General features: G+C 41.1%; 2 protein-coding genes across 6 annotated transcripts in view; one reads left to right on the top strand and one right to left on the bottom strand.

Moving 5' to 3' along the window:
* The window catches only part of LOC124176468 (laminin subunit alpha-1-like), a 155,042-nt gene that overhangs the window by 12,396 nt on the left and 119,276 nt on the right, over positions 1-23,370 (bottom strand). The window lies entirely within an intron of this gene.
* Positions 1,649-22,222, top strand: LOC124176472 (maltase 2-like). 5 transcript variants are annotated; one of them, XM_046557821.1, is made up of 7 exons: positions 1,649-1,857; positions 2,010-2,473; positions 2,545-2,991; positions 3,080-3,335; positions 3,437-3,776; positions 3,874-3,984; positions 22,147-22,222. In XM_046557821.1, exons 1-7 carry the CDS (start codon positions 1,689-1,691, stop codon positions 22,205-22,207), a joined length of 1,848 nt encoding a protein of 615 aa, XP_046413777.1. In that variant the 5' UTR covers positions 1,649-1,688; the 3' UTR covers positions 22,208-22,222. The 5 variants fall into 5 exon arrangements, with proteins under 5 accessions (XP_046413777.1, XP_046413778.1, XP_046413781.1 ...); XM_046557822.1 differs by lacking the exon at positions 22,147-22,222 and adding an exon at positions 19,549-20,030 and having other exon boundaries at positions 1,650-1,857; XM_046557825.1 differs by lacking the exon at positions 22,147-22,222 and adding an exon at positions 8,786-9,104 and having other exon boundaries at positions 1,650-1,857.

The raw sequence follows: 23,370 nt of genomic DNA, 5'->3' as shown, positions 1-23,370 counted from the left end.
TTTCGTTATTTGTAAGCACTTGAGAAATTATGAAATACCAAATATACCTGTTGCTCTAAGGTAATGATTCGGATGATTCCGATGAAGATAACGACGCTGGTAATGATGATTGTCTGGATGAGACAGAAGAAGATGAAACAGACGCGGAATAAGATACAAAAAAAATTATTATCTTTGTGTATTTTGTGCATTTCGAAATGTATAAGAATTATGTTCGAATAAAAATTAATGGTCATTGGAAGAAATCATCCCTATTTACATTTCAACAATATTCTGATATTATGATTAAGCAGTACATTTCATGGTATAAAAATATGTTACATGACATTGCTTGCGTGAGAATACATGCACATGCTCATTCTCAATATGTTAATTAGTAAGAAAAAATTTAAAAAATAGTCAATAGAACGCGAGTCGTCTCTGTATCGACCGAGATGACCTCTAGAACGCTCGATAACTAACAATTTTAGAGTCTGACGAAGCTTTGGTGATTTAGATTAGTAGCCAGACTGTCTTTTTATTCGCGTATAGTGTAAACTATCATCTAGAAGAAATGTATTGTGCGAAATTAAGACTGTACTCGATATTTATGCGAAATCGTTAGTATAACGATCGCCAATAAGTTACAAGTTTACGCATCTTTCGGTCAGTCCGGCAAGGCTGAAGTAACCTCGAATGATAGCCACACTGCGTTTTCGATAATTGTACAACGCATTTAACAATCTGAAAAATTTTCAAAAATGCGAAAACAAGTTCCATAAGTTTCCTTTTTTTTTTAAACGATTTTTGAAATTCTGCCAGACTCATTTCCCAATTCCGGAAACTAGCAATACTGCTTTTTTCTTAGTTTTCATTATGACGCTAACTAGTACATCGAGTTTCGTTTATGCCAAAATAAGTTCCGGGCATCGAAAAAAAAGCACGATTTTTGTAAATAAAAAAAAAGACCAACCAAACTGAGTTTCTAGCTCCGTAAACCAGGCAGACTGCGTTTTTTTTTATGAAGTTTCCTCCTTGCAAGAATAAGTAGCGTGAGTTTGTAATTTTCACTCATCGATTCTATCGGAAATCAAGAACCAGACTGTCGATTTTTTGAAAAACGTCATTAATTGATTTGAAACTACTATAAATAGAGTGTGAGAAAATAAGTTCCAAAAAAAGGTCACCGACTCCCGGCCATTACAATTGACTGCAAATCGAAAAAAAACTATGCCGAAACACTGATGCAAATATCACTATTAGAACAGAGTGAAAATGATCGATTCCTCTGTACTTTGTACCATACCAATTGTATACATAATTACTATTCGGCGATTGTTCTCATGACCGCAGAATTTTTATTCGTCTAGGTTACCCTGTAATCATTAACATTCAAATAGCATGACTTTTTTTCCTCACACAACTTGATGGATGCACAGATATTCGGTGGAGCGATTTTTTACATATCGAACGAAAAAAAACTGCTGAAAAAAGGAAGTAGCTGATGCCCGTAATCAAAATCATACGAAATCTTTAATCGCTGTTCGGAGTTACGTAAGTTACTCAACATATGTTTGTTATTTTTATACGATTAAACACGAGTGTAGCAGCGTAGAAAGATCCCGGGAGGCGATATCGGCACAGTCTATATATTCGACCATCAAGGAAGAGTACACCGTAATTGTACGAAACTCATAGTCAATCACGCGATGTGTTCTCTGAGGGTGATTTTCTTCTTCGTCGCTGTAACGGCGTCAATCGAGGCTACCAGCTTCAACGTAACACAAGCAACGCTGTGGTGGCAGACAACGACTCTTTACCAAATTTGGCCACGTTCTTTCAAAGACAGTGACGGTGATGGAATCGGTGATTTGAATGGTAAGTCATCATTCGAATTGTTTAATGATCGTCGAACCATTGGTTCGAACGCGTTCGGTGGTTAGTCAGTGAGTGATCAACTAACAGTGCGGTATTTTAGTTTACGCGTATCCACAACAGTGCCGATAAAACTAAAACTAATTCATTCCCAGGTATCGCTAGCAAATTGACTCACTTGGTTGACATGGGGGTCGAAGTTATCTGGCTGTCACCTTTCTTCGCGAGTCCCTTAATCGACAGCGGCTACGATATTTCCGATTACCTTAGCGTAAATCCAGTCTACGGTACCCTGGACGATTTCGACGACCTCATCGCCACGGCAAATGAACTTGGTCTTAAAGTAGTTTTGGATTACGTACCCAATCATACAAGCGACGAACACGCATGGTTCAACTATTCCAAGTACAGCGTCGATCCTTACACCGATTACTACATTTGGAACGAAGGAATCGAGGTAAACGGCACTCGGAACCCGCCGAATAATTGGCTCAGCGTTTTCAACAGCGGAAGCGCATGGGAATGGGTGGACGAGCGTCAGGCCTACTATCTTCATCAATTTCACGTCAAGCAGCCCGATCTTAACTTCACGAACGAGCTGGTGATAGAGGAAACCAAGGTGCGATACCGGTGTCATATTGATTAGCGATAATCGACCGTCACTATCACGTCAAATTTCATTGTTTCCAGGAGATTCTAACCTTCTGGCTAGATCGTGGTATATACGGTTTCCGTATCGACTCCTTGCCCTACCTGATAGAAGCTGCTTCACTGGCAGACGAGCCGGAATCTGGTTTGGACGGCTACGAGTCAACTGATTACTACTATCTCGAGCACATATACACGAAGGATTTGCAAGAGAATTACGAAATAGTACAAATATGGAGGGATCACATAGACAATTATACGTCTGTGAAAGGGGACGGTGTTGAGAGAGTGATGTTCACCGAAGCATACGCAAATATTTCAAGCATAATGGAATACTACGATTACGGATCGCACATACCGTTCAACTTTTTCATGATCAAAGACGAGAATGGCGTGAATAACGCCGTTTTAGACACAGCTAGTGAAGTAGTGGACATAATTGTCAAATGGATGGAGAACTTGCCGGATAACGCAACGGCAAATTGGGTGGTAAGTTACCAAAGCAGAGATCGTTCTAAGCCGCAACTATAATAGAATATCCGAAATAATTAATGGGACAATTTTTCTTTGGAAACAGTTTGGAAACCACGACAACAGTCGGATCGCAACGAAGCTCGGCGAGGCCCGCGTGGATGCTGTTAATTTACTGCTCTTTCTGCTCCCCGGTGTTGCGACCATTTATAACGGGGACGAAATCGGTATGACCGATACCTATCTTACATGGGAAGAAACCGAGGATCCTCAGGCGTGCAGCACCGACGAAAGTCGTTACGAATCGTTCTCAAGAGATCCCGAACGCACTCCTTATCAGTGGGACAACACAACTTCCGCCGGTTAGTATTTCGCGTATTCTTTTCCTCTTGGTTCTGGTCTCGACATCTCGGAAATTGCTGACACCGCGAGTTTGCATTCTACGCGCACAATTCTTTTACAGGTTTTTCAACAAATGCTACTACCATGCTGCCGGTGAACTCGAACTATTTAACATTGAATCTCGCGGCTCAAAAGGCAGCCGATATCAGTAATTACAAGAATGTACAAGCACTTATTCAGTTGCGAAACAGTACGATAATTCAGGCTGGAAATTTGAACGTTCAAGTTATCAGCGAAAGTGTAATAGCCTTCACAAGAGAGCTTTCCGACTATCAGCCGATCGTTGTTTTGGTCAATTGGGACAACGCAACTGCGGTAACGCTTAGCCTGGAAGTGTTTGATAGCCTTCCTGAAACTTTGGAAGTTTTGATCGCTGACATTAATTCTGGCATTGCCGTTGGGTAAGATGATCGTTCGTCAATCAGTACTGGCAACGTACCTAATCGATAGAGTTCATATTTAATGCATTTTTTCAAAATATTCTACCCCATTTCTTAGAGATCAATATGCCAAAACCAGCATTGAACTACCTGCCAACGCTGCAATTGTCCTGCAGGGTGTTGAGGATACCGTTTCCGGGTCACGGACCATCCGATCGTCGACTACTCGGTATATCCTTGGTTTAATTTGTCTTTTATCATTGACCTATAATCACTCGCCTATGTTATTCACGTAATAATAATCTCGTATCTATTTGTACATCAGAAAATCTTATCAACCAAACCCACTTTTCAATACATCGATGCTTATGATTTCAGAGTTTAAAAAGAATCGCGCGTAATGAAATATCGCGAAAATTAAGTAGATCTGATAATCAGCGAGTCACACTCAATGACGATATTGGTATACTTTGACTTCGATATGATACAGTCTTACTCAAAGGTCTTTGCAGTTCGTTTCTTAGCGATTGATCAACTGCAAATGGTACAACGTCGATTCGCCTGTGCTTAATCCGCTTTCAAACAGAATTCAATTGGTTCACGTAGAACGTATTGAGTATAATAATAAATAATTCTATTTCAGTTGGAGTGTCCGAGTGCCAATCAAGTGCGCATGAAAGTATGGGGCACTTTACGGTTTTTTGTACACACGTATAATGTGTGTATATATATATAATACGCGAAAGACCGTCATGCGTATGAAATAAAAACGTAAACACGAACGCGATCGGGCATAAAACGTAGGATCGTGCGCAAGCCAAAGTAAGCTCCTTATAAACTCGGGAGATAAGTTCCCCAGCGCAAATTGAATCTCGAGAGTTTTTAAGAGCATGACGTGAGCATTATCCCGACCCTGAAGTCAATATAAATGGATCTTGATAAACGGTTGAAGCAAATTATAAAGAGTAAAAAAATTGAGATGGAAAACAATTTAAAAAAAAGAAAACCAGCAAAGTTAATGTAACAGGAATACCAAAAGGGTGGTAAAAATAAGGAAATAAATAACCAGATGCCAATAACAAGCCTGCGCAGGGTATGCTCACTATAATTGTACCCAAGAGAAAGAGCGATGAAAAGAGAAAGAGAGAGAGAGAGAGAGAGAGAGAGAATATATATTACACACGATGATCATCATCGCTAGTTGTTATCTCCGTCGGAAAAGATGCCGCGGTTTATCAAATTCAATGAACGATATCGATAAACAATTCTGAGCAATAACTCCTCTTAGCATACAACACTTATGCCTATACAGACCGAACGACGGCTCAGGCATGAGATGATTGATGAAAAGGTATCGTGACAAGTGCTCAGCGTCTATACAGATATTCTTTCATTCTCTGTTCACTTAACACGTAGCCTGTCCACGTGGGTATTCCTTTCGTTCGAGAGGATGCAGCGAGATGCTATGTAACACAGCTGCATTATCTGTATACGTATAACTCGACATCTGTAAGTACACGCGACACAGGTTCGTTGATTTGTTAGAGTTCGAAGAAAGTCACGACGCGATGTAAGAAAGATAGAGAGAGAGGGAGCGAGAGGGAGAGACAGAGAGAAAAAAAGAAAAAGAAGGAGAGTGTGCAGGGATGTCATAAGCGAAGGTGTATAGACAGAGAGAAGAAAGAGATAGAAAGAAAGAGAGAGAGAGAGAGAGAGAGAAGAAGAGGCGGCTCTCACTCCGGGCGGGTAGAATTAATTTTTACTGTTCATTATTCACGTGTCAAATTTTCATCCAGCACGCGTTAACTTCTTCACTATTCCTGCATACGACAATCTATTTTAATTTCAACTATCTAATAGGCCAATTTCCTCTATAGACGAAACGAAAATTATAATCGTAGGGCAGCCCTTGGCACATCCCTGCTGTCGCAGCCCCGGGCTATAGATCACGTCTAATGCTGTCACAACAGATATTCGTCGAGCATAGATCCTCTCAACTCTCGTAGATCGAACCGATATCGCCTATATCACTGCCACACCGACATACCGCGTCGGGTATCCTATGACCTCTGCAGAATACGAAGAAGGTAGTGCCACTTGTCATTTTCTTACGATGTAAAGCACTTCTTCGTGTACAGAGACACTGTGGGATGCAAAAATTGTAAAATTTTTTATTTTCTTTTCAATTCAAAGCCTCGCGACAGCTCAGGTTAATCGATCGATCGATCGGAACAATAATTGACCGGTTTTTCGGCCAAGAAATTTGTTTCGTTACATACAACGGTGAAAAAATTGATATTTACTCAAGTCTTCGGGGGTGCTTGGTTAAAGTTGAAGATTCCGAGAAAGGGTGAAAAAAAGAGATGGTTCAAAGAGGAGAAAAAACAGACGGTAAAGAAAGCGAAACGATCGATCGAAGCCTATAGCGGAGAGAATAAATGGTCGAGTACCGCGGACTGAATCGACACCAACGCGATCGTAAGGCTATAAATCTCTCGAGGTAGAGAAGATCGAGGCGATTGAAAACGTCTTCAAACATCTCCGTCGCCGAGTCTATTATTGATTACTATTTATTATCTAGTAATAACTGTCGCGGGTAAGAGAAGTGAGAAGAAATTGAAACGCGAGGCGCAAAGAATACGAAGATGATGAATAAAATAAGAAGAAGAAACAGCGCGAGGCGTGAAGATAGGGATAATTGGAAGCCGGAGGCAAATCTGACAATGAGTTTATCCATCAATTGCATGGAAAAAAGTTGCACAATCCTCGCAGCTGCGTGCGGCGTGGGTAATTTTTTTCAATTTGTTTATTCATAACCCCGACTCGCGTTGCGCCTAACTAATATATTACACAAATAACGCAGCGAGTAGGTGCGATATATAATATCGCATTATCGGTGAACACATTCGAATTGACGGAGTGTAGCGACCAAGTTGGCAAGAACAAGCCACTCATTCTGTTTAATCATTCATCCATTGATGCCGAAGCTGCACGGAGGTTAAAAAACGACCGCCATAAAGCTCAACCCTCAAGGCTTGGCAAATCGGGGCACTGGGCATAGCTTCTCTCCTATCAGCCGGCTCATTTTCGTTCCCGGAAATCTGGCTCAGCATAAAAGTCGAGCTATCTCGGTAGGCAGATACACATCTCGCTTACTATACAGCGATACGTCACTTTTACACATAGATCCACAGCTGGAGAATAATACTGTATTCAACATACGGAATAAGCCGTTGGTAAAGATTCTTTTTCCGATTAATTTTGGTTACTAATTACCGGAAACGTGATTATCAATAACATTTATCGTTTTATCGAAATGAGGAATTACCGTTCATCCACTAAACGACGCTTGTTGAATTATACACCGAAATCCCAAGTCCCTGTTATTAAAATCCGGGTTTTTGAGTCGAATGTAAATTCTTTTAAGAACAGATTTACTTTGTTCGTGCAAAAGAGGCTTTGCTTTAGAAAAGTAAAAAGAAATCGATTGGAAATCCTGAACATTGACAAAAAGTTGTTTTTCTCAAGAATGGCAACGTGTTCGTTTCTTTCATATAAATATCGTTGATTTCCAGAAAGCTTCATCGATGCCACGGATTTTTTATCTTTGTTCTAAACGGTTGTTGAGTAGGTCATTTCATGGTGACTCAATGCTCTATTTTCTTCATTAGTTGGTTACCCGATACCGATCCGCTCTAAAGGACAGAAAGAGAGCTGGAACCGTTCCGAATTCCTAACCATGCAGCGCATGGCTATTTTTATTAAAATTCGACGAAAGAAAGTGATACACCCGACTCGAGTTATAATAATTGTCACGTGTCATGGATAACGATAAAGGCGCTGTCTTATTCCGATTCAAGTTGGTCAAGGTGTATCCTTGCCATGCCAATCACGGCCCCTTTTATCCAGCCGCACCACTCTATAAATTCCTTACCTCGATGACAATCGTAAATCGATTGTTGCAGCCAGTTCTCATAGTGAATTGAACAACGAAACCTGCACTTCGGATTCTGAACCGGCATTGTCGATATTCTTTATCAAATTTGTTTTACCACCCAGTCACCAACTACCCAAGGTATAATATTGTAACGAGGTCCTGCAATACAAGCTTATACTCAAAATGTAATTTCACTCAGGACAAAAGTTTCTGACATTTCTTATTACCATTTATCACAAATAAATTAAAAGAAATAATCAAACCTACTGCATATAGTTTAATGAAAACAGAAAATTCCGTCTGAATATTTTTCATGCTAATTACTATAAATTTTATTATAAAATTTGTGATAATACCACGATTTAAAGATTTCTTCGACCGCAGCTTGACGTGTAGTATTTCATCAAAAATATTATAATTAAAGTGCAGCATCGGGCAACCCTGCAGCCGAGCTGCTATACCTATTTATACGAGAGTTCAAGATAAGCCGATTAATTTTAGAATTTAGATTCTGGAATAGCGATAAAAATCTGACGTCTCTGCTCTTCTATATTTCTCGGCGTCACGGTTTATGAAGCGAAGCAATGGCGAGTTCATTTTCTGCTGCAGTTTCTCGTTCATATTTCACGCGAAGACATAACTCTGTGCTGCTGACACCCGTTCAAGACGTGAAACTACCTCGATTTTTTATCTCAACCAAGTATTGTACAATCGTTACATACACTCTCCTATTCTCGATCCTCGTCGAAAATTTCTCTGAACGCCTCGGGGTTGTCAATGACGAGCAACTAGCCGTTGTCCACTTCCTTAAACCACCTCATAAACGCTGCTTGTAATTTACAGCAATTGTCTAGTCAACTGTGAATCATAAATTGTTCAGAACTAATAATCCGAACTTCGGTACCGAGCCCCTGTTAAATTGTTTACCGCATCGTTGCACTCGTGAAACATATATCGTCGAAATTCACTGCTTTGTGACGTGAGGTAATTGTTCAGTTTACACAAAATAAAAAACTTGTAATTTATGGCTTCAACTTTTGTCTCATTAAAATAACAATCTTAACGATTATTCTTGTTTTGTACATAATTGTAGGCGGGACTTTCGAATGCATCGACGCTAAAAAAAATTACGTCTGGAGAATGAAATGGAAAAATACAATGTTAATGGCTAGATTGAAAAGAAACAGTTATAATTCCGAAGCCGATTTCTTCTCAAAAAGGTAACAGATATTGTCCAAGTCATTCTACGCACAGATTCAATTGTCATTAGTTTATCATTATAAAATCTTTTTATTTACCCGACATAATTAAAACGTGTGCGCTTGATGTATCATCATTATATAACGAGCTGTTTGTATTTTACATTGTACTGTAGTAATCAGCAAAAAAAAATCCGTCTCACTAATTGGATTCACGTATACATTTACGTAGTTGTACGATCCCATACGAAATATCACGTATGCGTACATACATATAAACATATGAGAATATATTCTTGATGACTGATAATTAATCAGCGTCACAGTAATCATTCTCAGAAATAGTTCATTTATCCGTTCCTCGCCCTGCGCTCGGGATCCAGCCGTGCATTAGAAGTGTTAGAATATTAGGTGTACGACTGAATTAGTCCTAAATATGACGATTAATTAGCTTCCTGAGCACGCGTCCTGACTTGCCTGGAGCATAGACGAGGCTGTTATAATTGGTAATCATAAGTGGAGTCACGCATTCCGCCGAAAGTGTAATTTCTTCTCATCCCGTACGGAGAAAATTAACGATAGCAAAAAAGATTACAGGTATACTATGCTCGGTAAGGAAGAGCAATGAAAACAACAAACTTGAAAGAGAAATCGGTTTAATTTTCCTATCTCGAGGATCGCGACCGTAATATTAATAATATATGTATCGATAGACGGTAGCTGTCTGAACACGCGTGTTGTGTGTACGGTGTAATAGCGGTGTGTAACTGGATACGTGAAATTGTCGTTACGTGAAACTACCGTCGAACGAAAGAAAGAAAATAAAACGATTTCGATGTAAGTAAATAAAAATATCAGATTAGCCACGTCTGTGAAAAACTCTTTACAATTCGTGCGGTAAAATATTTCCAAAATAACGCATATAAACGTATTTATACTTGTGAAGTGATAAAAAAAAAAAAACGCGCTCATATCCATCGATAAGAATTGTTTTATATTCATTTGCGTAAAATTCGAAGTCAGCTGTAGATTCAAATACTTAATTAAAAGGAACTCTTTTATCAGTTTCGGAAAAATAGTGTTTCGTAAAACTTGCAATTTTTTGTTCTTTTGCAAACCCAGATCGAGCCAAAATTCTTCGTTGATTGAACGAACTATGTTAGGCAAATTAGATCTCGTTCGGATGTATATGAATTAAGATATTTTTCTGACCGCGAGCGTCGTCATATTTCTCATCACCTTCGTCTTTTTTGTTATCTTCGGCAAAAAATGACTCAATCACACTATAAATATACCTCATGTACACCAGTTCGTTTCCTGATATCTTCGTTAACTAGATGTGTGTGGGTGAGAGCTCGACCGCGACAGGAAGGAAGTTGGCGTGAGCGGACATGAGAAGATATTGCGAGATACCGAAGTACAAAAGTACCGTCGTCGAGGCGAAGCGTGTTATACGTATAATGTATAATTTACGTATGCGCGACGGTAGAAACCGAGATCAGATTCGTACGGTATTGGAACACAAAGACGGAATTTAGTGCGAATCGTTAGAGGGAATCAACGGAATTTAGATCCGCTTCGGAGGATCGGAAGTTTCCTCATTTTTTTTTACAGCGCAAAAATTCTCGTATGCAGCGAGTGTGTACAACACACAGGGTCGCGATGCAGTTTCACGCAAATTGCGATCAAGGTGTACATAACTGCGATACGCACGTAGGTATAGGTATACGTACCTATAAAGCTGGTACAAAGCTCGTGCATACGCGCCGACGACTCGCTCAGGTGGTTATAACTCGTTTTCACGTAAGCACCGAGAGGATTGAGACAGATTGAGAGACGAGATGAAAAAAAAGAGGGGAAAATAAGAAGAGGCAAAAAACAGGTGTGTAGGTGGGAGTGTCGAGCATCGAAGAAGATAAAGAGAAAGAGAGATGCGGTAAAGAAGGTTAAATAAAGCGAAGAAAACGTCGCTTCGTATCGTGCTTGCGAAGTTTCCGGTTTAAAAGTTAATTCCAAAGATGCATAGGATTGCTGGATGGGCACGTTGTACCGTTCAGCCTTTCACGATGCCTACCCGTTCTAACGATGCATCCGAAGAGGAGTGCAGTTGCAGCTGGTAACTGCAGCCGCATGTAATAAGAAAAGAAATAGTAATATCGCGTTCCGAAACGTTCGCCAAAAATCACTCGATAATCGCAGGTTACAGGTGGCGAGCGTGTTTATCCTCGGATTGACGTTCCCGGATAATCGAGGCTGCTTCGGTCATAATCGTTCATTGCTGCTTCTGCTCCGCAGAGAATAAAATGAATAAAAGACCAAATACCACAGGGATCCGATTTTTCTTCACATCGTCGGTAACCTTCCGTTTTTGGAATATTCGGACTCTCTTCGAACAGACGCTTGAACGTTAAGTTTGATGAATAAATACGAACTGATTGTTAATCGAATTTCTATTCACTCGTACCTGTTCGCGAATTAGTTTTTCGATGAGCGCGTATCGTCGATTGAGCCATCGATTCGTTTGATATATTTTTTCATCGAAGAGCAGGTCTCTGCGGCAAGGATGCGAGCTTAATGCCATTTGGTACGGAGATCGGATTCAATTAATACGATTTAAAACGGTCCACCACTTCTGCAGGCGAGCCGCGACGCGAGGCGAAACGATCCGATCATGGCTCTCCAGGTGAACAACTTTATTTTCTCTTCCCAAGTGGCCGCGGTATTATATATATACCAGGTCTTTTGACAGACGGTCATTTTTATTATCCGTTGAAGGATTTGCGGCGAATCGCTCGCTCCATGCGATTCGGGACGGTAATAATTAACCAGAGCGATTGAAAAAATGTCTCTTAAATTATCGTGTGTCGATACTCGATCCATTAATTCAGAGGCTATAAAATATAAGCGAGTGTACGAATTTAAATCAATGTTTATGAGGCTGTATGATTCTTCTCCCTGCATGTAACTATTCTTCGACTTTGGAGTAGTTTAGTAATAGAACAGGGTTGGTCTATAGTCTATTTTCTGTAAATGAGTTCAATTTGAAGTGATTTGTGCTTAGCAATTTTCAACTCACTTATGCAGTTCATTTCAATCGAGAATTATTCACAAGTGACACACGGTTAAAACGACTTGTATAAAAGACACGTCGGTATCTGATTTCACCCACCGTCAAATCCCGCTGGAAGAAAGACACTCGAGGGTGTTCGAAAGCTATTGAAACAGTCGATCGAGTCAGTTCAAAGGTTTCTCTCGTCACCGTAAAATTCTCGCAGCTCATTGCACGGAAGATCTTGATCGTTAAGTCTTTCGGTAAATTAACAGCGCTGGAACGATTGAAACTTTCGAACGTCGTGTTCTGCGCTAATTGATCCATCGCACTTATCGCTCTTCTCCAAGTTCAATGACTGAAAATTTAGTGACCCTGGGGAGCAGTCCGATTCATCGGAATGGGCGTCGACGGCTAATCGCAATCACGCATGGTGCACGGATACGCGTAAAGCAAACGAAGACGAGAAGAGTGTTGGCGCAAGCGAGGATGACAGCTGGTGACGGGGTACCGTCGTGATAACCATCGCCCGATAACTTCGCGACATATCGCGCCTGAGGTTACTCAGTGCTTTAGCAAGGCTTTACCGAGTCCACGATCGGTTTTCCTTTTTCATTGGGATCTACCAGTTTGCGGCAAATGAATTATCATTTCGGGCTACTGCCGTACGTGTGTAGTTACATTAAACCAGACGTAAGGGTTTGTTATCTTTTCAACTATGACAACAGACTCGTAAATCGTAGAGCTCGAGTGAATTGAAAATGTTTCAAATGTATTGGAACCGATAGGGTGGATCGAATTTGTGCTTCAATTTCTATTTGGTGGAGTTTACGGCACGTAGACCAATCAGTCTTAACACCGAAAACAAGCCATAGCAAAGATAAACACGTGCGATAGATGACACCGTCCACTCTGATATCGAGCCGAAAAATTTTCATGGACCGATTTACGATCGGCTGTCAGATTAGCGAGTAGGACTAGCTGCAGAGAGACAGATGCGGAGGATTAGCCTCTCCTGTCTCTGCCGTCTGCCCCGTTGACAAGCGCCGGTGCATCGATGTGGTGCACGATGCGCGATGCAAGGATAGAGAGACACGGGACGCGATCCTGATTCAACGGAGGCGCCTTGGCAGAGCGCAAAGCTCTCGAAAGCTCATCTTTCCGGTGTCTGACAGGGTTCTCCGCTAACAAACTCACCGTATTTAAGCCCGTACCAGTTGGCCTGAGGTCTTCCATACTTGTTGGTAGGCCAGACCCTGACGGGTTGGTTGACGGGAGAGGGACAGGGTTTGTAGTAAACCATGCATCGGTGGCATTTCCTCGTGAAAGCTACCCTGGGAGAGGAGGGTTGAATGTGAACGTAGGCGACGGGTTTTCTCCCGGAGTAGAATCCCTGGACCCGGGGCCCGCGATACCCCCTCTGGTATTTTCTCCTGCGGTGAAAATCAGGCGGAATATCCGCGGCGCGTTTCCGCAGGCTGCGTGAATGCTCTCGTGGGAAAGTTGGCCCCTCAACCCCTGGAGGAATCCCGGTTTTCTCACCGCCCTTATCGACGACACTCCCGCGGTTATCGCGCTTGCTCAAACCGGGCACAAGGGTCCACTCAAAATCTTTGGAAAACACTTTCGGCGCACCGCTACTTCCCGCTTCCCCGCTTCCTCCGGGCCCCCCTGATACCACCATAAGCACCGACACTAGGACCAGGGCAGCGCCGCCCTGGGACCGCAGCAGCTTAATTCCTTCCGTCATGACTACCCCATAATAAGGGATCCCTTCGAACCTCGAAGGTCCCAGACGCCGAACTCGCGATCCGAACCCGACTACCCTGCGGTACCTAACCTGATGGTTGGTACCAGGGTCACGCGTCGCTTGCTTCGTTTCCTCCGACTCACGCCTCTTCCTGCGGGCGGTTTTTCTTCAAAAATTTGCAACCTGTAGGAACCACCGACGTCGAGACACCTGCAGCATCGGCGTTACGTTGGCTCCGATGGCGCGGCGTGCGGTGCTTCGAGTCGCGTAGCTCGCGGTACACTGTTCTTACTTCTTGAGCGCGCTACCATTAGCCGGGTCTGCTCCTCTCTCTTTCCTCTCTTCATCTCTTCCTCTCTCAAGTCTTCGTCCCACCATCTCTCGCCCGTGTACTACTCGCCCAATTCCAAGTTTCTCTCTCCTCTCCCTTCCTCTCTCTCTCTCTCTCTCTCTCTCTCTCTCTCTTTCTCTCGCTCTTTCTCTGGCTGCATCTCGCCCGGTGTTTACTATGCCGTGCACGTGGGTGCACCGGGCGAAGATATCGCCGGGGAGTCGAGGCCTCAGAGTCAGATTCATAGGGGCACGGAGGTAGGGTAAGATAAAAAAAAGCACCTGCACCAGCCGCGGCGAAACCGCAGCGACTCCGGCTTTTCTTCTCCTCGATTTTAATCCTTTTTCGGAAACTTCTTTTTCGCCGATTTTCTCTCCGCCTGGTTTCTCCTTTACTCCCTTATCCCCGTCCCAGGTAGCAGACTACACACCCGCGTATAACACACGGGAACAAAAAGAGGGACATCCGGCCCGTTTTGCACGCGTCTTATCCCGCCCACATCCGACCTTCTGCCACGGAGTGCCGCGGGCCCCGTGATATCGTAGTGGAATTTCATACACCGTACGTTTCAGACAAAGCGGATACTGTTCGGTTCCCCCACAATATGGCGCGTGACTCGTCTCTGCATCCGCGAGATTAATTGGTCGTTTTAGGAGCAGGTGATGCGGTTCAGGGCATGTGTGCATTATACATCCAACTAGTAATTTACTCGTTTCTCAAACCTTGCGGTTATCACATATATTTCGTGTCAGGGGGGAAAGCCATTAGAGACTGATTTAAACTGACGAGACGTTTCCGTTCGATATAATATACGTGTTATTTATATTTGAGCACCTTTTTAACCAGCGCATCTTTGACTGCCGCTATCGAAGGTTTGTTGATGGATTGTCTTTCTTCTAAGATTCCTAGACACTCGTTTTAACATCACGTTCATTTGGTTACCAAAATTGGTGACCGTGGTCAATCGATTATCCATTCTTGACACCATTTAGACGATCGATCTCTGAAACTGACTTGAAATCTTTTTGTTTTCTTCATTTGTCAAAGTCTGCTACAGTTTCAAAAATCATCCAATTTATAGCCACGTTAGCTTTTCGCAGGAGTTTCTACAGCAATGATTAGCGAAACCCGTGTGCATTGAATATCGCAATGAAAGTGTAAAATTCTCCACGTATATCCTCGGTTCACGGGGCAAACGTTTATACCTGCAACGTCACGTCACTTATCCAACATCGTGGGTTACACAGGCGTACGAATACCCACCAAAGCGACTGAATGAACGATTAAAACGTCAAGCTGTCATTCCATCGCTTATGCCGCACGGTTCGAAGTCCGCAGACGGTGTCCGTCTGTTAGTTTTACAAAACGCGCCTCCTCCTTGTTCCAGAGGGCAAAGGACCCATAAAGTACCCCATGGCGAGATCGCGGGCCCGCAATAACGCGTTTGTAAATACTTCCGCACTCCTATCATCCTGCTCCGGGCGTCGCACGTACTTACACGTGAATAACAGATAAGTGTCGAGGTACCTGATACGTGCCTCGTACGTTTTACACCGAGCCGCCGACAACGTGTCGATGAAACGTAACACTTGCGTGCATTTCTTGTATCGTGGAATGAAACGACGAGAAGAAAATCCGAGGAAATTCATTGCGGAGGCAATCGATTGCAGTATCAAACTGCGGTACGTTTTGCCGAGCGTTCCAATTTGTTGTAGCCATTCTTTAAAAATATTTCAAGCACTGTTATAACGTGCAATGGTTTTTCACAGCATATGTACATCGAGACATGTAGAGTATATATGAAAGGTATGCATACTATGCATATACCTAGGTATAAAATGAAAAATTGACGGCGATTTGCAACAAGTCAGGCGGAAGACTCGGCGAGGATAATGTCTCCGGTGCATACTTAGGTACATTCATCCAGGCATCCGTCCATTCTTCGAGATAGAAACGGTCATCGTTTACGGTCAGTTTTACGACACCGCAGTGGGTTCTACCCGCGGAATACCGAAGGGACTTCACGTAAGTTTACCTTAACGAAATCCGGAAGCAGTAACATCGCTAATTGATGGTATATAGACGGGAAATCGTGCGAGGAATTTCAAATGCAACGATGCGAGTTAAAGTTCACGGAAATTTCCCCCGCGTCCAAAGATATTCCATCTAAAATAAATACATCGAATAAGGTGCGAGTTCACTTCGTGACTAAAAATTGTGGTTTCCCTTGTATTTGCGTGATTCGTTCATTTTTCAAATCCTCGGCGAAAGCTTTCTTTCCTTTGCCTACTGCAGCTTGGACGACAAAGATATTATATCTGTGTACGAACGATTATACCGCGGTAGAATGACGTGGTGAAATATTTCAAGTAGGGAGAGAAATGCGTCACGGATACGAGGAGGATCGTAGGATAGTAATGAAGAAAAGAAGAGGGAATAAGAGCGCAAAGCGAAGCATTGCTGTTACGTAACCCCCTGGTGGGAAGAAGCCACGGGTAAGAAGGATTCTTGTATTTTTTTCTTTACCTCTTTTTCTTTCCTTTCGTTTCTCTTTCTTTTTTATTTTTTAATCACTGCGCTAGATTAAATTATTAAGGTCGGTATCATCAGAAGAAATCTTATCCAGTATACCTTCTTACGCAAACAAGACCGCCTTCCTCGCTGTACCTCATCCTCTGTAATACACGCTGTACACAGGCATTTAGCTACGAAAATATAAACAGTCCACGTATTTTCTGGCACCGACCATTCTGAAACGAGATTTGGAGTAGACGATCGAAAAAAGAAAACCAACAAACATTATAATAATAAAATAACAAAATTGAGAAAATACAAGACTGACAAAGTAACATTAAAAATTGAAATCCACCTGGACTGATATCTGGAAAGTTCATCAGCGATCATCCGAGGCATGCGTATCGTGTTCTATTTTTTTATTTACAAGATCGTTGCACAAGGTATCGGGGTATCGAGTATACATATTGATTGATTTCCACATACGAAGGGTCTGACGATAGGAATCCATGTCACAGAGGTATCGAATTTCCGAAGCCTAATTCCGAACAAAATATCCGGGCAAAGTAGTATAATAATAACAGATAACAAGAGAAGGGGTTAAACATTTTTTTAACTAATTTTCCGGGGATTACAAAAATGAACATGCTGCCGAGTACTTTTTGTCTCATCGTGCAGTTGTATGCGAGGAATTTGAATTAAGGTCAACGGCGTTCCGAGTACCCTGCAGCACGTGTTCTCTCCTCTCTTTCCCTCTCTCTCTCTCTCTCCCCGTCTCTCCCCGATAGTGAGAAAACAGTTTTGGCTTTTTTCAGGCACAGAGAGGACCATTATTATACCATGGCGAGATTATACCTGCCTCGACGTCATCACCTGCGTTTTCATTTTCTTTTTTCCCTCCCTTTTATCTCTCTTCTTCTTCTACGTCTCCTTACTACATGTATGTATATATGTATATGCGGGATATGAATTTCAGCTTTATACGTTGCAGGTAGGGTAAGTTTGGGAGAGATACCCCCCTTACATTTTGTAAAAAATCATTGGATCGCAAAATCGAACTGCTGATTGCATGGATTTCTTACACAAGGACTATTCGGTGACGTAAAGTCTGATGGTGAGAATTTTAAATTATTCTAATTACTCGAAATAACAAGAACTATTTACACGATATAAAAATATTTAAACCATTTGAGTTAGTCAATCGTCTGCAAATTTTTTGAAAAAAACTCCAACATATTCAAATTCAGAAATAAATCATTAAAATATCACGAGTAAGCTGATCATACTAGCATTGACTTGAAATTTATGAGAAAGTCAATATTTTTGGGAATATTTTTCAAAAGAAAAAACGACTGAAACATTAGGTTAAAAAAAAATCTTTGTTCAAAATGCAAAGAAGTCAGTGATTTTTATAAGATATCTTCAAAAAAAAATAAAAAATTTCTTCATAAATCTACGATTTGAGACAGAAAAAAGATGTTCCGACTTTTTTCAATATCTGGATTCGTTTTCCAGTTGCATTAATTTGAACAATTCGAACTGAAAATTTTTCTAAAACTCACAAGCCAACGTCGAATCGAGATAAAACTTTTAAAAAATATAAAGGTTTTATGACTAATGCCGCATGTTTTTTCTGGGAATTTCTGAAAAGTTCAGCTATTGCAACGAATTGCATTCATTTACGTATTAATAGCAAAAAAGAAATAAAAAAAGAAATATGTCCACTAATTGTTAGGGAAGATTTTTCACGGACTTATCATATGTATAATAATTGCATGCGAGCAATTAAATACATATCCTAGCACGAAACGCGATGTGGTCGCATGCCCGGAAACGCGTGGGTGTAAGCGCGTATTAATACGCATTCGTTACCATGTAAACGACCTTTGATTTTTCCTTTGACATTTTTTTTTTTTTTTTTTATCTAATATGTTTCTATTCATTCGACTTTACTACATTTCAATGGCAAATTATGAACGATAAATAACTCGAGTAATAGACTGCGACCCGTTATAGTCGTAGCAAATTTACATGGGAATGTTGATAATACAGTTACATTCGGTATGTGACAATCACTGAAGATACCGAAGACATGATCGATGAAGTAAATGTGAAAAAAATGGTAATTCAAGTACGACGTTCTTACAAAATTATTGAACAATTTTTACGCAATTTTTATACTTTATTATACTCCACGCATCGTACAATAACATTATACGTATTACGACATCTAACGCATTTCTTTTCTGTTTTTTTCATACTTTCATACTGTGAGAAGTGACAAATAATTCTCGTCAAATTCAAATCGCGCTGAACGATGCAAATTTACTTTGACTGTAAATTAATATTTACTGATAATAAAGCTGTTGCGTGATTACATTAAAATATCGAGCTGCACAGCTGTGCGCGTATATTTTCAACGCTCATGATTTATTTATCAATTCCGACGATTGTAATTTCTTCGAGATGCTATTCACCGTACGAAATCGTGAATCACACATATCAATAAGCAATCGCTGATCAACGAATCAGGAATTTGCATTGAAATATGTAACGAACATGAAATCGCTTGTCACCTAATCTGCGAGTGAAAATAGTTCCGTCGAATTCCTGCATAAATATTATCCACCCAATACCCATACACAACACGTGTATAAATTCGTTACTGCATAATGGGATTTATTCAACCGCCGAGAACAATCGATGAAAAATCTAATTCTTTGCATCGCTTCTTCTCATCTCGATCCTTTTGTTTATTAATTTTTTTGTTTTCGCGAGTATCTGGCGCACTTTGCGAAGCCTGCGCGTACATGAAGCGGATGATAAATTGCGAGGGTAAAAAGTATCGGCGGGGATCGTATTATAGAATATGGGTAGCGGTAACTTCATAGGGACCGCGTCACGCGTACTGGACGTGTATTATCCTCCCATAAGTTTGTGTGTTACACGAGTGTGGCGATGCGACGAGTGAGTCAAAAGATACGATCAAAGAATCTCTTGTTTGTGTCCAAAGCGCCAAGAGGAGATCCCCTTTAAAGACTGGTCCGCCGGATTGACGATGCCGAGAGGACGAGGACGACGACGACGAGAATAAGGAGGAGGAGGAGGAGGAGGAGGAGGAGGAGGAGGAGGATGAGGAGGATGCTGACTACTTCGTTGACGACAGCGAGGTCCGATTTACTTGCGCACGAGAACGCTGATCCACACAAGTAAACGCGTACGCTTCGCTTATGTCGTTTCTCTGACGTTGCTGCCGCTGCACGGGGACGCAGGGCTCCATGGGAGGAACTTATCGCAAGAACACCGAACGAAGTTTTGACACACGTTTCATTCTCGACCCTCTTCGCCATACGTGATTAGATTTAAACGCCTTCGTTAGAACCCTTGGCGAATAGTCGATTGTATCGATTTATAATTGCCGCGATCTTTGTCGAAGGAGAAAAGAAAATTGGCTCGTGTTTCTTTTATTATTATTACTATTATTACTATAACAGTCGGTATTTAGAATTTTTTTTTTTCCCCCGTTTCAAAGTTCAAATTTGTTCATACTAACTTGGCGAAGTGTACCTAGTTATAAAGTGCAGCTGCTGTATCGAAGGGATGGATAAATTTAAAGTTATATAACTCGTGATTTTTTTCTTTTCGTAGCTGAAATAGGCATGTGTCGTGATTAAACGGATTTTTAACCAATTTCTCAGGAGTCGCTTTACGTAAAATAACTTGCAATTTCAAGAATTGCATTGTCCCTCGTTTTATTCCCATTACGATGCACGTTTCATTGAGTTTTTTTTTTTTTTTTTTTAGCTAACTGATAATGAAGGAGAAAAAACAGGTAGAACACTTGATTTATAAATACACGATAAATACCCCATGGTTACTTATGATTCTGAGCCCTGTAAATTTTACCGTCTCCGTTATACCGTCGCGTACAGAGTATTTTTCGACGTAGAATACACAGTAAAACGGACTAAAAAAACCTAGCCAGTGTTACAACACGGTCTACGTGATAGGGCTCATAGTTATTCCCGCAAGCATTGTTCAGCCACCCCGTTTACTGCGTCAGATCGCCGCCCTGTACTTTGGGACCATCAGGGATTTAATATCGGCTACCTAAACACCCAAATTTTATATCACGAAATACATGTGCCGGCAATACGGTTGCTGAGTGCAAAACTGCGATGAAATTCGTTTAATTTCTTTTGAGTTCTTCTTACCAAGGGCTGTTTTTTTGGTTGGGAAAAAATCTATAACTTTTACTACTTTTTTGCGATTTGGTTGTACGTTGAGTCTTTGTCAAATTGTTGTACGTATTCGTAAGCTACAGAGGTCGCTTTAAAATTGCAAAAGTTAAAGAACATTGGAATTAGAAACGAAAAATTAGAAAACGATTTTTGAATTCAAATCATTCGATTTACTCGATGATGGTTCGTTTTACTCGGAAGACTAGTTTCAACAAATTGATTGAAACGGATATTCATTTCTTCTTTCTGTAGTGAATTCGATATTGCCATTTACTGACTATAAAGAATATATCAGTTAGATGTTGTAAAATCGAATGATTAACAAAACTAACGTGAGATAAAAAAATGCTACAGTAATGTAAATTTGATAGGAAATAGACTTTTGAATAAAATGACCTGCATCGACAGTGTGCAGATATTAGATTTTTGACCATTTTCAAGACATTTGAGACAAAGCATCGACATCTAAAACCTTTTATTTACAATACCAGTATTTTTAATTTTTGTATTCCTATAGAGAGATCCTCGCAACAATCCGAATACAAGAATTTGACCAAAGTACAGTGTACGACTGTCTCGTAATAAAATTAACGAAAAATGTCGATCTTCAGCCAGCCAATCCCCTGATAAGAATCGGTTTTCTTCCACTCAATTTTTAATATCTGAACATTCAAGCATTGGCCTGGTGCGGCAATATTGCATCTTCAAATTTCCTCTCCACTTTATACAAAATCCCGTGCGAAATTGTTGCACGATCGTTATCGTTATACGCGTACCTCGTTTCACTAGTTAATCAAGCTCGTTGATTACGCGACGTCGGTTATCCCTCGTTCACGATAATCGAGGCAAGTGACGTTACAGATATGAGATACACATATGTACATATATGAATGCGTGTATGAGAGAAAAAAAAAAAAAGAAAAAAAAAAAAAGAAAAACTATAAATGCAAGGAAGAAAGGGGGGTAAATTACTTAATACTCGAGGGCACGGTCCGAAGATGCCCGGTGGCGTTGGGCACGGACCACCCAGGAGGTGATTGCCATGGAGATGGCACGCGGTGTTCAGCTCGAGTACGTGATCGCGGACCTTAACAAACCGCGACCTGGTGCAATTCCGGGGTGTAGTTTATACCGTATTATAGCGTGGCATGTACGTTAGGTACTGCACTTTAAACCGCATACCCGCGAGATTCGTGAAGGGCGAAGATTTCAATTTCGCGACGAAAGACATCGATTTTCGTCATTTTTTACACGCATCGAAACGCGAGGATCATTTATACGGCATTGTACCCTACGCGTACGAACGATTGATTTATTCATTGATATAATAAAATGAATGTTTTATTTTCAAATGACATTTATGTTTACAGACAGGTATGGTATCTGCATCCGGTACAAGAATGTCGCGCGGAGATGAGACGAAGGTGGTAGGCGTCTCCATTAGAAGACCTAACTGTAGGTATGTAAGATACGGGAATTTAATATGCAGTGAATAATTAATTAGTATACGTCAAGTAAGACGCGAGCGACTTAATTACGACCATAGCATATAGGTATACGCGCCAGGTGTATGATGCATAAAATGAATCCACCCCGAGGTATGAAATTATTATTCTCTAAATATTACACCGCCGAGTAATATAATTATCCTTCGTATGATGGTATCACAGCAATAATAGTTATTGCAATAATTAAATTTAATTAATCTCCATCATTTATCCTGTACAACGAAGTTCGGTGGCCAATTTTCAGAATTGCGTTTTTGATTTGAGTTTAGTAATCCTGTACTGAATTTAAACCGCAGATATTGCACACGAGTGAAAAAGGTATGTCGCCTATTCGGTTTCATGCTGTTGATCCATTTTGTCTTTTTATTTCCTGGTATTTATCAAGTGCATCGTGCGACGTGGCTAATTTGCATAGCGGATTATCGACCACGCGGTAAATCATATCGAGCCGGATTGGCGATGAGGTGAAACTGCCGGAAGCCTGATGCAAGCGTGCGCGTATATACCGTACATATGCCCACATGTGGACCGTATATACGTGACTCTTTTACCGCTGACAACTTGAATTTAACGCCAGTTAATACCAGATTCGACGATTTTTTTTTCTACGCAAAAGGTAATAATTTTCGAACGCTATGCATCCACGTTTAAAAATTTTTCTTTCCTGTACTTTTGTCTACATCGTGCTGACCCAGATTCCTGATTATTTATTAAACGTAAAACACGGCCGTGTGCCAAGTCATATAATTTAGAGCGAGAAAGCAATTAGAGAGATAAATTTGCTGATTAATTTCCACAGCACAGCTAAGCGCCTGACCTAATACCCGAAGCTTAAGTAATAAATACAACAGGGCGCGTATAATGCATGTAAGTTTAAAGGTGTGCGATCGTTTTCTCTCTCTCTCTCTCTCTGTATCACTCGCTCTCGTTATTTTTTCTTCTTCTCCGTTTTTGTATATAATATATCGTTCCTTCTTCCGCTCGACGGTCCATGAAGGTGCGTGAATGCAGCGTGCTCAAACAAGAGATTACCAACCTACAGGTCTAATCGTTACAAGCTTTACATCGCGCCTATCAAAAGCTGCA

The sequence above is a fragment of the Neodiprion fabricii genome, chromosome 2, assembly GCF_021155785.1.
Source record: "Neodiprion fabricii isolate iyNeoFabr1 chromosome 2, iyNeoFabr1.1, whole genome shotgun sequence".
Classification (NCBI taxonomy): Eukaryota; Metazoa; Arthropoda; class Insecta; order Hymenoptera; family Diprionidae; genus Neodiprion; species Neodiprion fabricii.
This window is presented reverse-complemented; position numbering and strand designations above follow the sequence as displayed.

What these genes read in the sequence shown, in the direction of transcription:
- LOC124176472 (XM_046557820.1), top strand. Translation starts at nt 1,689, where the DNA reads ATGTGTTCTCTGAGGGTGATTTTCTTCTTCGTCGCTGTAACGGCGTCA. An exon ending in ACGCAACGGCAAATTGGGTG is followed by an intron (nt 2,992 to 3,079) that starts GTAAGTTACCAA and finishes CTTTGGAAACAG; the next exon opens with TTTGGAAACCACGACAACAG. An exon ending in AATTCTGGCATTGCCGTTGG is followed by an intron (nt 3,777 to 3,873) that starts GTAAGATGATCG and finishes CCCATTTCTTAG; the next exon opens with AGATCAATATGCCAAAACCA.